This window comes from Drosophila virilis, chromosome 4, assembly GCF_030788295.1.
Source record: "Drosophila virilis strain 15010-1051.87 chromosome 4, Dvir_AGI_RSII-ME, whole genome shotgun sequence".
NCBI classification, from domain to species: Eukaryota; Metazoa; Arthropoda; class Insecta; order Diptera; family Drosophilidae; genus Drosophila; species Drosophila virilis.
The window spans coordinates 12,275,511-12,288,327 of record NC_091546.1 but is presented as its reverse complement, the minus strand read 5'-3'; the positions used below and the strand labels follow the sequence as shown (position 1 = coordinate 12,288,327).

Below are 12,817 nucleotides of genomic sequence, written 5' to 3'. Positions count from 1 at the left end.
ATGTATATTAAACGTGCAGTAAATTCGATTTAATTCATTTTTGCAAAGCTGTAAAATTTAATATATATTAATCTGGCTTTTGCTTGATCTGTTTAATAAACAGATTGCGGCAAAAAGAAAAACTTAATTTCAAATTAAAGTAGGAATACCTCTTGCGCACATGTGCTGCATACCTAACCTAACACAGTGTGGCTGTGCGCGTCAAACGCTGAAAATACCAAAAATACCAAAAATAAAATACAACTCTAAGCAGAACCCAAAACCCAAAAACATTTCTGTTTGTGCACGAACGTTAATTATTATTGTTTATGCGTCGGACAGTGCAACAGCAACAGACGGGAGCGAAGAGGATAGCAAGAGGAAAGGCGAGACTCAGCGAAAATCATTTGGAAGCGTGAAATTTGAAACAGATGCGGCTGCTGATGAAGTAGAAAAAGATTAACAACAACAAGAAGAAGCGCAATGCAACGGGACGCAGATCAGGAACGGCTGCTGAATGAGGAGCAGCAGCAGCAGGCGGAGGAGCAGCAGGACGAACCGATGCTGGGCAGCGAGCAGCGAGGCTTTGTGCCCGCCTTCTCGCCACAGTACGACATCGACAATGACGAACGCTGCCTGCTCGTACGTGAACGGGATCGGGACGAGGTGGTGCAGCTGACGAATGCGCCCAGTGCAGGCGCCGCCCTCACCTATTGCGTCTTCTACCTGCTCGGCATTGGCACCATGACGCCCTGGAACTTTTTTGTCACCGCCGAAGATGTAAGTAGCGCATGAGAGGAAGCGCCGCTCCCCCTACACCTCCCCCTCCCACTCTACACACTTGTGCCCGCATTATGTTCGATTTACAAGCGCAACTTTTGCGTCGCTGTCTAAGACGTTTTCTTATCTCCGTTCTGGCATTGTGCTTTGCTGTTGTTGTTGTTGTTGTTGTTGTTATCGTCTTTAGTTTCTCTTTGTTTACGCTATTTTGGTTGAGTCAGCGCGCCCCCCACGCCAAGCGCCCCTCGCCCAGCAAACGATCAACCGTTGCTTGCCTACTTTGGACTTGTTGCACCCTGTACTCATTACCATTAACGGTAAGGGGGGGGGGGGGGGGGGGTTGCTTAGCAGAGAAGGCAGAGTTCGCTCGATAAGCAAAACTATTAGAATGAGCAAATTTTTAAACTTATTTGCATACTATTAGCTCGAAAGAAGAATCATTTGAATAAATATATTCGCATCATATTGAAATTTAATTCATTAATTTTAGAGGCGAATGAACCCAGTTATCGATAGATCACTGTATGCTCGAGAGTTCACGTTCTTGTATACCAAACTTTTGCCTAAATCGATAAATATCGATTTCCAATTGTTGTTTCTTGAGAATATCTCGAAGATTTCTCAGAATAATAGGTAAACAGAAGTCAGAGTTATAGGAGAAACTATTTTTATGATGGTAAACGTTTACGTACAGGGTATCAACCGGTCGGTCACTCACTAAACTGCATCAATTTTTCTTTGGCAGTATTGGAAATACAAATTCCGCAATACAACAATGAACGGCACACATCCCGAGGAGGAGCTGACGCCGCTCCAGAAGAGCTTCACCTGCGACCTGGCCCTGACCGCAACCATTTCGGGCACCACGTTCCTGCTGCTGAACGCCGTCTATGGACACTATGTGTCGCTGCGTGCCAAAATGCTGGGCACGCTGTGCACGATACTCGTGCTGTTTGGCATCACCACGGGCTTCGTGGAGGTCGACACGGATCGCTGGCAGGAGCAGTTCTTTCTCATCACGCTCATCATTGTGGTCATACTGAACAGTGGGTAGAAACTCCGTGATGCCTGCCTGTCAATCTATATATATATATATATACATGTGCCTTCTCCTTTCAGTTAGCTCGGCGACCATGTCGGGCGCCCTGTACGGCGTCGCCGGCCTCTTTCCCTCGGAGTATATGACAGCTGTGGTCAGCGGGCAGGCGCTGGGCGGCATACTCACTGCCTTGGCGTTCATTTTGGTGCTCGCCTTCGATGCGGGCCCCTCAGCCACCGCCTTTGTGTTCTTCATCATGGGCGCCCTGCTGATCTTCTTCTGCATCGTCTGCTACTCTGTGATGGCGCGCCAGGCGTACTTTAAGTATTATCTGGCGGGCGGCGATAAGTTCAAAGTGATTAGCGCCCTGCCCTCGCACAGCCGCAACGACGAGTCGGGCGTGCCCCTCGAGCCGATCCTCAAGCAAGTGTTGGGCAAAATCTACATGCAGGCCGTCTGCCTCGCCCTGCTATATGCCACAACGCTTTCCGTATATCCGTCGGTGACGGTGCTCATGCAATCGGAGAATTCCGCCAGTCACACCGAGTGGAGTGGTATGAGCCCTACTTAATATCTAAATATTTATGGGGCGACTGCATGTGCTGACTGACTGAAAACTGACTCAAGAAATCGCTAGTTTCAAAGTCCAGATTTTAAATAATATCCGATTGAATGCTCGACAAGCAAAAACAATTCACCCACGCAGTCGGAAAATGAGTGGAAGTTTATTTTCAAAGATCGCTGGGAAAAGCCATGCGAAACTTTTCTAGTCTAAAAATGGACTGTTTTAAAGGCCCAAAGCGGGCCTAAACACATTTTAAAAGTTCTTCAAATCCACTTACACAAGTGGAAATGGGCGAAAGTGTTTACAATCAGTGTGAAAATAATATATTTAAATATCTATCAATTGGATTGGTCGTAGGATTGAATTTAAATTCCGGTTGCAAGCTCTACATAGGAAATCGATCAATTCAATGCGATTAATTTTAAGAAATTCACAACTAGGCGCGGAATTTAGTTCGTAAAATGAGTGAAAACCCGCACAAAACTGTTTAGTATCAATTGTTAGGTTTATATTTTTGTACACCTTGCTAATAGTTGCCCACTTTCAGATGTTTACTACCTGCCCGTTGTGAACTATTTGTTCTTCAATTGCGGCGATTATTTTGGCCGCCTGATTGCCGGCTGGCTGGAGTGTCCCAGGAACCAGCAGACGACGCTGCTCTGGACCGTGGTGCGTGTGCTGTTCGTGCCCTGCTTCCTCTGCTCGAACAGCAGCGAGCACCACTTCCTGCCCACGCTGGTGCAGCACGACTACACCTTCATGGCCATGATCATAGCCTTTGCGCTGTCCAACGGCTACCTGACCAACATACTGCTCATAATGGCGCCAAGGTGAGGCCCCCTCCCCCTCTTGTCATACTCTAATACTGACAATATACTTGCAGAAGCGTCGATCAGCACGAGAAGGAACTGGCCGCCTCCATAATGGCCGCCTCCCTGAGCGTGGGCATGGCCGTCGGCTCGTTGCTGAGCTTGGCCTTTGTGCAAATGTTGTGACCGTCGAATCCATGGTGCCTTAGAAATCTTTGTTTACATTTTAAACTATCTATAGCTAATTATATGTATATATTTTTTTACCCGTAACAAACGTCCCATTTTGTGTCCGTGTGATTTCCTGAAACGTAATGCTCCAAAATTTGCCAATGTCTGTAAGACTTTAGACATATCTAGACGAACTTATTTGTGTTAACATTTTACAATCGGTTTTCATTGTTTCTATTGTTACCTGTAAGTTTTATGACGTGTCCTTAATTGGCCACATTTTGTATGTATATAGGTTTTAAAAATCAAGAATAAAATTCGTTTTTTATTTTAAGGTAATTCTGTTTGTTTAACGTTTATTTCGGTTTCTGCAGATCACAACAACAATGTGGATTAATTCGTTTTTAATTTAGGTTTAGTTTTTAGTTTGCAATTCTTAAATATTTTTTATGTGTTTATTTCTTTTAACTAACTCCACTGTAAATATGTGTATGTATTGTATTGATATTGACAGCTTGCACATTTATTTTTTTTTTTCGAATTTATTTTTATAAATTTAATTTCGCCCCGTGTTCATTTTGCGATATCGCATATTAAATTCAAAATTTAACTGCCGTCGCGCTGCCAACTGAACATTGATAAGCTAGTTGGCAACGCGTTGCTCTCTCTGTCTCACTGCTCTCACCAACGACTAACTGCACTTTTTGCATTAACGACCTCTCTTTGAGCTTGAATTTTGAGCTCTCAAAAACGTTGTGAGTTGTGTATGAGAGTGAGTAAAGTGAGTTGCCGCCATTTTGTTTATCATTCCTTGGCAGCATTTGACTGCCAGGCTAACCAATGCACATCAAACTGTAATGCACTCACACACAGGCACAGGGCGTTTCAATAATTTAAGTTCGCATTTAAATGCTATTTATTTTAACTTGAATGTATTTTAGTGCATAATTGTAAATTGTAATATGCATTTTAACTTTATTAAATTCTGCTCGACATTTAGAGATCGCTTTTAAAACTGTAAGTGTTTCCAGATGTTAACAATATGTGGGGTATGCGCTACGATCTGGTCTAAACATTTAATTAGCTAGGTTTTTTTTTTTTTTTTTTTTTGTGTATTTATGTGTTTAATACTCTTGGGGGAATCGTCCCACCAATAATCGTCCAATAATAACATTTAATTTTTAATATATTTTTTGCGGCCTAAATTTCATGTTATTTTCTTCTCTCTTTGCTTTGTGGTGTTTAACACCTTTTTTGCTTTCAGTTAATATTTCATTTGGTTTCTCTACTAACTTATTTTTACGAAACGCACAACAACAAATGTGGATTAAAGCCTGGCTCGAACGGAAAATGGGCGCATGCAATTGCACTCAACGTGAAAAGCAAATGAAAATCTTTCGACAAAAAGCGTTGCAACTGCAACAACAACAACAACAACAACAACAACGACAACAACAACAACAACACACAGATACAGAGTAATTTATGCTTATGGACATTTTGTACATACAACACCAAAAAAAAAAAAGAACTATTTGAATTGATTAATTTGTAGCCTATAATATCCAATCGGAGTCCAATTGGAGCTCTACTATTTGAATCTGTGGGCCAATTAGATTGCAACACACATACATATAACATACACATATAGAAAGTTCTGTAGCCAATCTTGCAGTTCCACGCAGTTTCGTGAAAGCGCACGCAGCGTGCGCGTGAACGCGTGGATTTTTATCATAGACACCAATATAGACACATAGACACATAGACATGACTAATATGCAGCAAGAATAAACAAATACACACATACTTATACATTGTATTCACCTAGTTGTTTTTTTTTTTTTTTTTTTGCGGGTTTGGGGAACTGGAGTATTGCTTGCTTTTTTTGGGGGATTGGACTTACAAGTGTTACAGGCTAGATATACATACATAGATACGTACAACAGACACGAATTACAACATCAATTTGGGCGGGGTCGTGGGGCGGTATCGTGGGGTTTCATCAAATTTGTCTACTCGAGTAGCTTTGGAAAGTATTTTAGCATAGGAAATTACAACATCTAAGGTGGTTTTGCCGTCCAGTGAAATGTACTTTCAACTTGTAGATTTTCATCTATTTGCATTGTTAATTTTTGTTTGGTTTTGATTTCTTCTCATAACATGTATGCATACATATATATTCGGTAAAGAGTTTTGTGTCGTAGTGCTGAAATTTTGGATTTCGTTAAAAGGCAGCTTGGGTTTACCTAAAAATCATATCAAGTTCGGTAATAACACAAAATCGAACGTTGTTCAACACTTAAACGTTTTGCTTATATTTGATTTTCTTGTTTTTCATTTTTTGATTGTCGCTAAGAGCGTGCACAGTTTGGCGCAGTGCTGCTCAAACTGTGCGTACGCCATTTTGGTATTTGGTGTTGTAGGCTGTGCGTCATCTGTGTGACTGTGTGCGTGTGTGTGTGTGTGCGTGTGCTTGTGCATGTGTGTCAGGTTGGAGAGTGTGCCCATAAATCTAAAGAGAACAAAACAATATAAAAGAGACTCTTAAAATAAAAAAACAGCTCGACAGCGAATATTTATTAGAGCCTTGAGTAGATACTAAACTAAAAAAAAAGTCGTAAGTTTAGTGACTAAAACAAGCATAAATAAATAGTTGTATAATGCCTAGAAAAAAATGAAGCCAACCAAAGGAAAATTGACTAAAATGTTGGCATAGCCTTGTGCTTCTTCTTCACTAAGTTCTACAATGCGCGAGATTCTTGTCACATTCTTGTGCGAGAGCATTCAACAAATTAAATATATGTGTATATATATATATATATTGTATATAAATAATTAATGTAAAAGTAAACTCTTGATATAAAAAGTAATACACACAACCACATTAAATAGTAGAAATGGAGCACATGACGTCGCGCCAGACGAAAGAGAGCGAGAGTCTTTCTCTCTCTCTCTCGCTGACTGCGTCACATAACCTCAAAGTTAAGTGAGGTTATAAATTTCTAACTGTTTATAAATTTCTTTTTCATCTACGGTTTTGTTTTTGTTAAATAAATTATATAGTTTATGCTTAAAGGTTTAGACACTCAGAGTTTCAGCGTAGTTCGAATAGGAAGAAACCGTAAGGTTCGGTCTAGAGATAGAATAATTGTAAGTATATCATCTATTGATAAACATATGAGTCATTCACATACACAATAAATACACCGCCTATTACAGTTAACACTACACACACATGGACATAGAGTTCATGTGCTATTCAAATAGATAGACATAGTACATGCCCGCGAGTACTATAGCTAGTTTGTTCAGTTAGAAAACGCGTTTCCCTTTACGCGTGGTTACAGTTACAGTTACAGTTACAGTTACAGTTACAGTTACAGTTACAGCTACAGTTACAGTTACAGTTATTTAGATCTATAAGACTAATCGCTACGAAGACTTCTTGTTGTTTTTGTTTTTTTGCTTTTTTGCTTTTCTTTCCCTAACACAACTGCCGCGAATACTGAAAACTGAAGAATAACACGAGCTATCTTTCGATTCTTTCCGTTCCGATCCTGTCACATTTTACGTCTTCATCTCCGCCGTAATGCTGTTGTGCGACTTGGCTGGCGATATGGCCAGGCCAGCCCCACCGCTGCCCACTGCACCAGCGTCCAAGTTGAGTGTGAGATTATTGCCAGAGAGTGGGCCGGAGCCGCCGGTAACAGCCGTTGCCGCCGAGCAGCCATGATGGTGCGGTCCATGGAAGAGCACCAGGAAGCCGTTGTTGGAGACACAGCTGCGAGATTCCGCATCCTTGTCGAGTATTTGACGTGCCTGCCAAAAGATGGACCAGATATTATGAATAGAACAATAAAAAATTGTTATCCTAGATCATGAATTCTCTATTCAATATTTATGGACTATTTATGGCATTCAAATGTGGTTGAATACACAAATATTCAAATATATTTACACACACATACACACATACACACACACACACACACACACACACACACACACACACACACACACACACACACACACACATACACACACACATACACACATACACACACACATACACACACACACACACACACACACACACACACACACATACACACACACATACACACACACATACACACACACATACACACACACATACACACACATACATACACATACATACATACATACATACATACATACATACATACATACATACATACATACATACATACATACATACATACATACATACATACATACATACATACATACATACATACATACATACATACATACATACATACATACATACATACATACATAAATACATACATACATACATACATACATACATACATACATACATACATACATACATACATACATACATACATACATACATACAAACATACAAACATACAAACATACAAACATACAAACATACAAACATACAAACATACAAACATACAAACATACAAACATACAAACATACAAACATACCTACATAACTATCTACATGCATACATACCTGTATGTGTACAAATGTATATACATACACACAAAAACAAACAACAAAAAACAACAAAAATAAAAAAACAACAAAAATAAATTATAAAAAAAAATAATTCACAAAAAAAAATTATTCACAAAAAAAAAAAATAATTCACAAAAAAAAATTATTCACAAAAAAAAAATAATTCACAAAAAAAAAATACCAAAAAAAAAACACTTCACTACTAGCTAAGCATGAAAAACTGCGGGGCCTACTTGAATTCTTGAGAATCGAGGAGTAGAGCACTTAATAGAAATTCGTTATATTTAAATTTGCAGCATAGCGAAAATTAGCTTGGACTGCGTTTAGTATTAGAAAAGAAGTATACAAGCGTACATATATACATAAATGCACACACACACACTCGCCCACACACACACACGCACACACACACACACACACACACACGTATATACTATTTATATCTTTTCGTATGAAATACTTGTATTATTATAAATCTTGTTTCACATAAGTTCACTTTTATAAGATTTGTATAGAATATATACTTTATTTATTGCTAATTAATAATAATTGTCAAAACCAGTCTGAAAACAGTTGAGAATTACAAGATGCAAGCATTAAGAGTTTGCAGACTAGGTCTAACGTGAGGGTGGAATTTCCCCACGAAACACGAAACCCCTTCTTAGCGTGCACCTTCGTCAGATAAGGTAACTATGGTAAAAACTTCAGCTTCCTACTTAGCTTTGGCTCGGGACAAACAGTTTTATAGAGATGAAAAAGCTAATGGCACAAACTATGCCGGAATCGAAAACCGCAAAACTAAGTTGTATGAACAAGTTTTTGGTTTTACAAAATATCTTGAATATGTGGAAAAGTTTCACGAGATTTGACCCCTATATATTATATAGCTGACATAGGCTTGAACGAGCTAAGAAGAACTCAAGTGTAACTTTGCTAAAACTAACTAAAAAAAATCAAGAATTCTTCAGCTTCGGGATGTTTCCTGAGCCTGGTTTATCTGCAAGGGTTAACACGGGATCGTCACCCACCTTGGAGCGATGGTCGGCGAGCGCATTGCGCACGGCATCGTGCTGCTTCTGCAGTTCATCCGTGCGTTTCTCGAAGGTCTGCTTGAGGCGCACGCGTTCCGCCACGCCGCGCTCCACGACGGAGCTGGCCACCTCGCGTTTCATTCTGTTCAAGAGCGGGAGGAGGAGTGTATATAACAATAAGTAGGCACTTTTTTGGAGGAGAAAGAGTCGTTTCGAGTTACCTGACCAGCTCGTCGCGATCTCTGTGCACCGTGGCGAGATTCTTGACCTCGTTGCGCCGCGCCTCCTGCAGCTGATGCATCACCTCGCCGGTGACCTTGTCCAGGGAGGCCTTCAGCTGTTTCATTTGACTGGTCTGCGAGTTCTTGAGCACCTTCTCGGCGGCCGAGTAGATGGCCTCGTGGTACTTCTCCTGCAGTTCCCGATACTGTGTGGTGTACTCGCGGCAGGCGTAGCGCAGACGCGACTCCTGTGTGCCCTCCAGGCTGCTGGAGGCGGCCTCGTCGCCCAGTTCGCCAGCGCCGGCGCTCTCCTCGCTGCTGTCGCCCAGGTCGAGGGGGCAGGCGGGCACCTCGACGCCCGGCTCGCTGTACGGAGAGAAACAATTACTAATTTCAATGGCGTCATCTGGCAGTGACCACAACCCCAAAAAGCACAGTCGCCCGCCGGACACTTACAGGCTCCTGTTGCTCAGCCGCTTCACCAGCTTGTTGGTTATGGTGAACTTCGGTTTCTTGCCGCCATCGAGGGGGCTGAGCTTCTGGCCAGCGATCTTGAGCTTCTCCTTGTCGTGCTTCTTGCGCAGCGACTCGAGCTTCTTCTCCATTTCGAGCCGCTTCTCGCGCACCGACTTGTGCTCTAGTATCTTGTCCAGCGGCTCGGCCAACACCAGGTCCACATCGAACTGCGACGACTCCACCTGCCTAATCGACGTGCTCACCGACTGTTCCAGCGAATGCTGATGCTGTATGCCCGACGCCACAATGGAGACGCTGTCATCGTTGCGTCCGCCATCGGTGCGATCCGTTGGCAGCTCCACGCTGGTGGCGGCAATTATCGAAATGCTCGCCCGATGCTTCGGCGAGGTGGCTAGCGATTCCACCGGGCGCAGCTCCTTCTTTTGGCCACCTACTTGGACGAAAACGACTGAAGGATCAGAGACAATCGAGCAGAGAGCGAGAAAGAGAGCGAGCGAGGCGAGGCGAGAGAGAGAGAGAGAGAGAGAGAGAGACAGAAAGAAGAGAGAGAGAGAGAGAGAGCAAGTTCGAACGAGTAAAGGAGCAGGAGTTGGGAACGGGTGGGTCGGTGGGCGTTTTGGGGTGCAGTTTGTGTGTCCGTTAACCGTTTTGTGTGGTGGTGTTGGTGGTGTTGATGGTGTTTGAGGAGGTGGTGTTGGTGGTGTATTTTGTTTGTTGGGGTTGTTGGTGGGTGCGTGTGCGTATAACCAAATCCAAAATCCAAAAGTTTAACCGAAAGTTTTATGACATACAAAAGAAAAGTAGAAAGAAAAGAAATTAAATTAAAACACAACTCGAATGCTACCGATATCCTTGGAGAAGGGTCCTTCAGCCAACTAGTTGGGCCCAACTACAACCACTTACATGACTTGGACAGATCCTCGTCGGCATTGGCCAGAGCGTCCGTCTCATCGGTCAGCACAGAGAGCTGTATATCGCGCTTCTCGAGCTCGCTCTGGTATTTGATGGGATTGGCCAAAGCCTCGGCGAAATTGGAGAGATCGTCGGGCACATAGTCCTTGACGACAACGCACAGAAAGAGCGAGGCCAGCGCAATGGGCTGGCCCACTTCGGAGCGCAGATTGACATGCCGATAGCCCGGACAGAGCCCGATCACGGGCAGCACCCGATGGCCAATTAGCTTGCCGCCCTCCTCGTAGGCCGCAATGCGTATGCTGGCCAGCTCCGGCAGCACCACCTTCTTGAACACGAACGGTTCTTCGTCGTAGACAGGATTCATGCCGTTGTCGCGCACCGTCTTGGTGCGGAACTTCTTGCGTACCGTGTCCGCCGGCAGGCCGTACATGTCCACCTCGACAAAGGTGTTGACCCGCTTGTCGGTCAGGAACTGGCCCGAGAGTACGGTTATGGAAACGGTGCCAGCAATGATGCCGTCCACGGTGCTTTCGGCGAACGGATCGAGTCGCCGATCCGAGCGTCGCATGAATTCCGGCTTCAGCAGATAGCCCGAGCGTGCGTTGTACTCGAAGATGCCCAGATTCAGCTGCATGGCCAGGTCCAGGGTCTGAAAGTTCAGCGCCACCAGCTGGCAGCCCGCATTCCAGAACAGTTGCGGCATAAAATTGGAGCTATCGAAGCGTGTGCCCGCCGGATAAACCCGGGACAGCTGATGCTTGTTGTAGTTGACAAACTCAATGGGTCGCTCCTTGAGCAGAGTTGTCGCCTGCTTCTCATCAAACGAGGACATCTCATAGCAGCGATTCTTCTCTGCAAAGTCGAAGCTCATTAGCATTAGGAGTTGGGCTAGGGCTTCCGTTCTACTTACTCTCCGCATTCTCAAAGGAGCTGAAGTGTATGGGCTGCACGTAGTTGACCAGCGCTGAAATCTCGGCGCCCGCCTCCGTTTCCTTTTGGGCCTTCTCCGGCGGCGGCTCATTGCCGCTGGGCAGACTGGGCGTTGTATTGGGCAGGGATTCATCGTCGCTGGAGCTGTCCGAGTCCGAGGAGCCGGTGCTATCCTTCGAGCTCTGACGTATTTGCTGTCAAATAAAAGAGTGCTCTTTAGATCAGGTCCATAAATATTAAGGACTAGATGCAACTTCATCATGTCTGCAACTGTTGCAAGCATATTCATAAAATGAATGGGAAAGGGGAGTTGATTTTCTTGATTTGGCTTAGATTTGGATTCCATACAAAAGACATGTGATCTACCTCAACATTTTTATAATTGAACCTACTATCTTTTAAACAAACATATATAGTTTATTTTTAATTGTTTATATTTATTTATATTTATGCATGTTCAAGAGATTGTTAATATTTGCATAAATTTATAGATTTGAATAAACTTATTTGAAAATAAATACAAAACTTGACTGAATATTACTTTAATTAGCATTTTGAAATTTTCTGGTTTTAAGCCTTTAATAATTTAAATTAATTGATACAAAATTAAATGAATGTAAAACAAGCAGATTTGAAGCAAACTTGCAATAGAACACAAATTATGCAAATTCCGCATGAAGCTAATTTAATTGACTTTACGAAACTTTCTGTTTTTATCAAAAAACTTTTCAATTTGAATAATTAAAATAAATTAATAAAAAAAAAGTCGACATAAGTACTACAGCAACGAAAATGACATATTTGACGGCTTAAAATTTTCATTTTCATAATAAAGATAAAAAGACTGCAATTAATTGTAAATATTTGAGTAGGAGTAATAAATATACTATATATATACTGCCATAAATTATGGTCAGACATTATGTGACGGGTTGTAAACTTTTATTATTGAATGGCCATGCTCCAAAGCGGAGGTCACGGGCGGGGTGCAAGCTGCGAGGCGCAGCTGCCAATATGAAAGCTTTTAAAATGTTGCGTTGTTATCGCTGCAACAGATCCGACAGCCAAACAGGCAAACAGCCGGACAGCCGGACTGATGGACCATTGGACCAACGAACCAATGGACCAATGGAACGATGGAACGATGGAGCGACGGAGCGACGGATAACGTAGTCAATGGGTTCGGTGTCGATAATGCGAGCAGCGCATAATGGCAAGAAAATGGCGTAGATTGTGTTTCCCGCGGAAGGAGCTGAATGAGTGGCCGTAGCAGGACTTTGTACAATGTGCATGCAAGTCGACATTGCATTGTGCCTTGCAAAAGGCTCACAACGACAACCGAGCCACAACAGTATCTATATGCGAA

The 12,817-nt window shown here is 42.7% G+C and overlaps 2 protein-coding genes across 6 annotated transcripts in view; one reads left to right on the top strand and one right to left on the bottom strand.

Annotated features, from left to right (window-relative positions):
- Window positions 1-256: 256 nt before the first annotated feature.
- On the top strand, window positions 257-3,682 carry Ent1 (Equilibrative nucleoside transporter 1). The gene is made up of 5 exons (XM_002052036.4): window positions 257-759; window positions 1,505-1,805; window positions 1,879-2,352; window positions 2,911-3,193; window positions 3,247-3,682. The coding sequence occupies exons 1-5, from the start codon at window positions 463-465 to the stop codon at window positions 3,356-3,358; spliced, it is 1,467 nt and encodes a 488-aa protein (XP_002052072.1). The 5' UTR covers window positions 257-462; the 3' UTR covers window positions 3,359-3,682.
- Window positions 3,683-3,823: 141 nt separating this feature from the next.
- Window positions 3,824-12,817, bottom strand: part of Plc21C (Phospholipase C at 21C) — an 86,931-nt gene continuing 77,937 nt past the window's right edge. For 2 of the 5 annotated variants that reach the window (XM_015173278.3, XM_032438604.2), the window contains 6 exons: window positions 11,432-11,645; window positions 10,510-11,373; window positions 9,586-10,054; window positions 9,130-9,516; window positions 8,906-9,050; window positions 3,824-7,162 (listed from right to left, as the gene is read on the bottom strand). In XM_015173278.3, the coding sequence (XP_015028764.2) occupies window positions 6,911-7,162; window positions 8,906-9,050; window positions 9,130-9,516; window positions 9,586-10,054; window positions 10,510-11,373; window positions 11,432-11,645 (2,331 nt within the window). In that variant the 3' untranslated portion in view covers window positions 3,824-6,910. The remainder of the gene's footprint in view (window positions 7,163-8,905; window positions 9,051-9,129; window positions 9,517-9,585; window positions 10,055-10,509; window positions 11,374-11,431; window positions 11,646-12,817) is intronic. The other 3 variants (XM_015173279.3, XM_015173281.3, XM_002052037.4) reach the window with 3 other exon arrangements.

What these genes read in the sequence shown, in the direction of transcription:
- Ent1 (XM_002052036.4), top strand. Translation starts at nt 463, where the DNA reads ATGCAACGGGACGCAGATCAGGAACGGCTGCTGAATGAGGAGCAGCAG. An exon ending in CATTGTGGTCATACTGAACA is followed by an intron (nt 1,806 to 1,878) that starts GTGGGTAGAAAC and finishes TTCTCCTTTCAG; the next exon opens with TTAGCTCGGCGACCATGTCG. An exon ending in CAGTCACACCGAGTGGAGTG is followed by an intron (nt 2,353 to 2,910) that starts GTATGAGCCCTA and finishes GCCCACTTTCAG; the next exon opens with ATGTTTACTACCTGCCCGTT.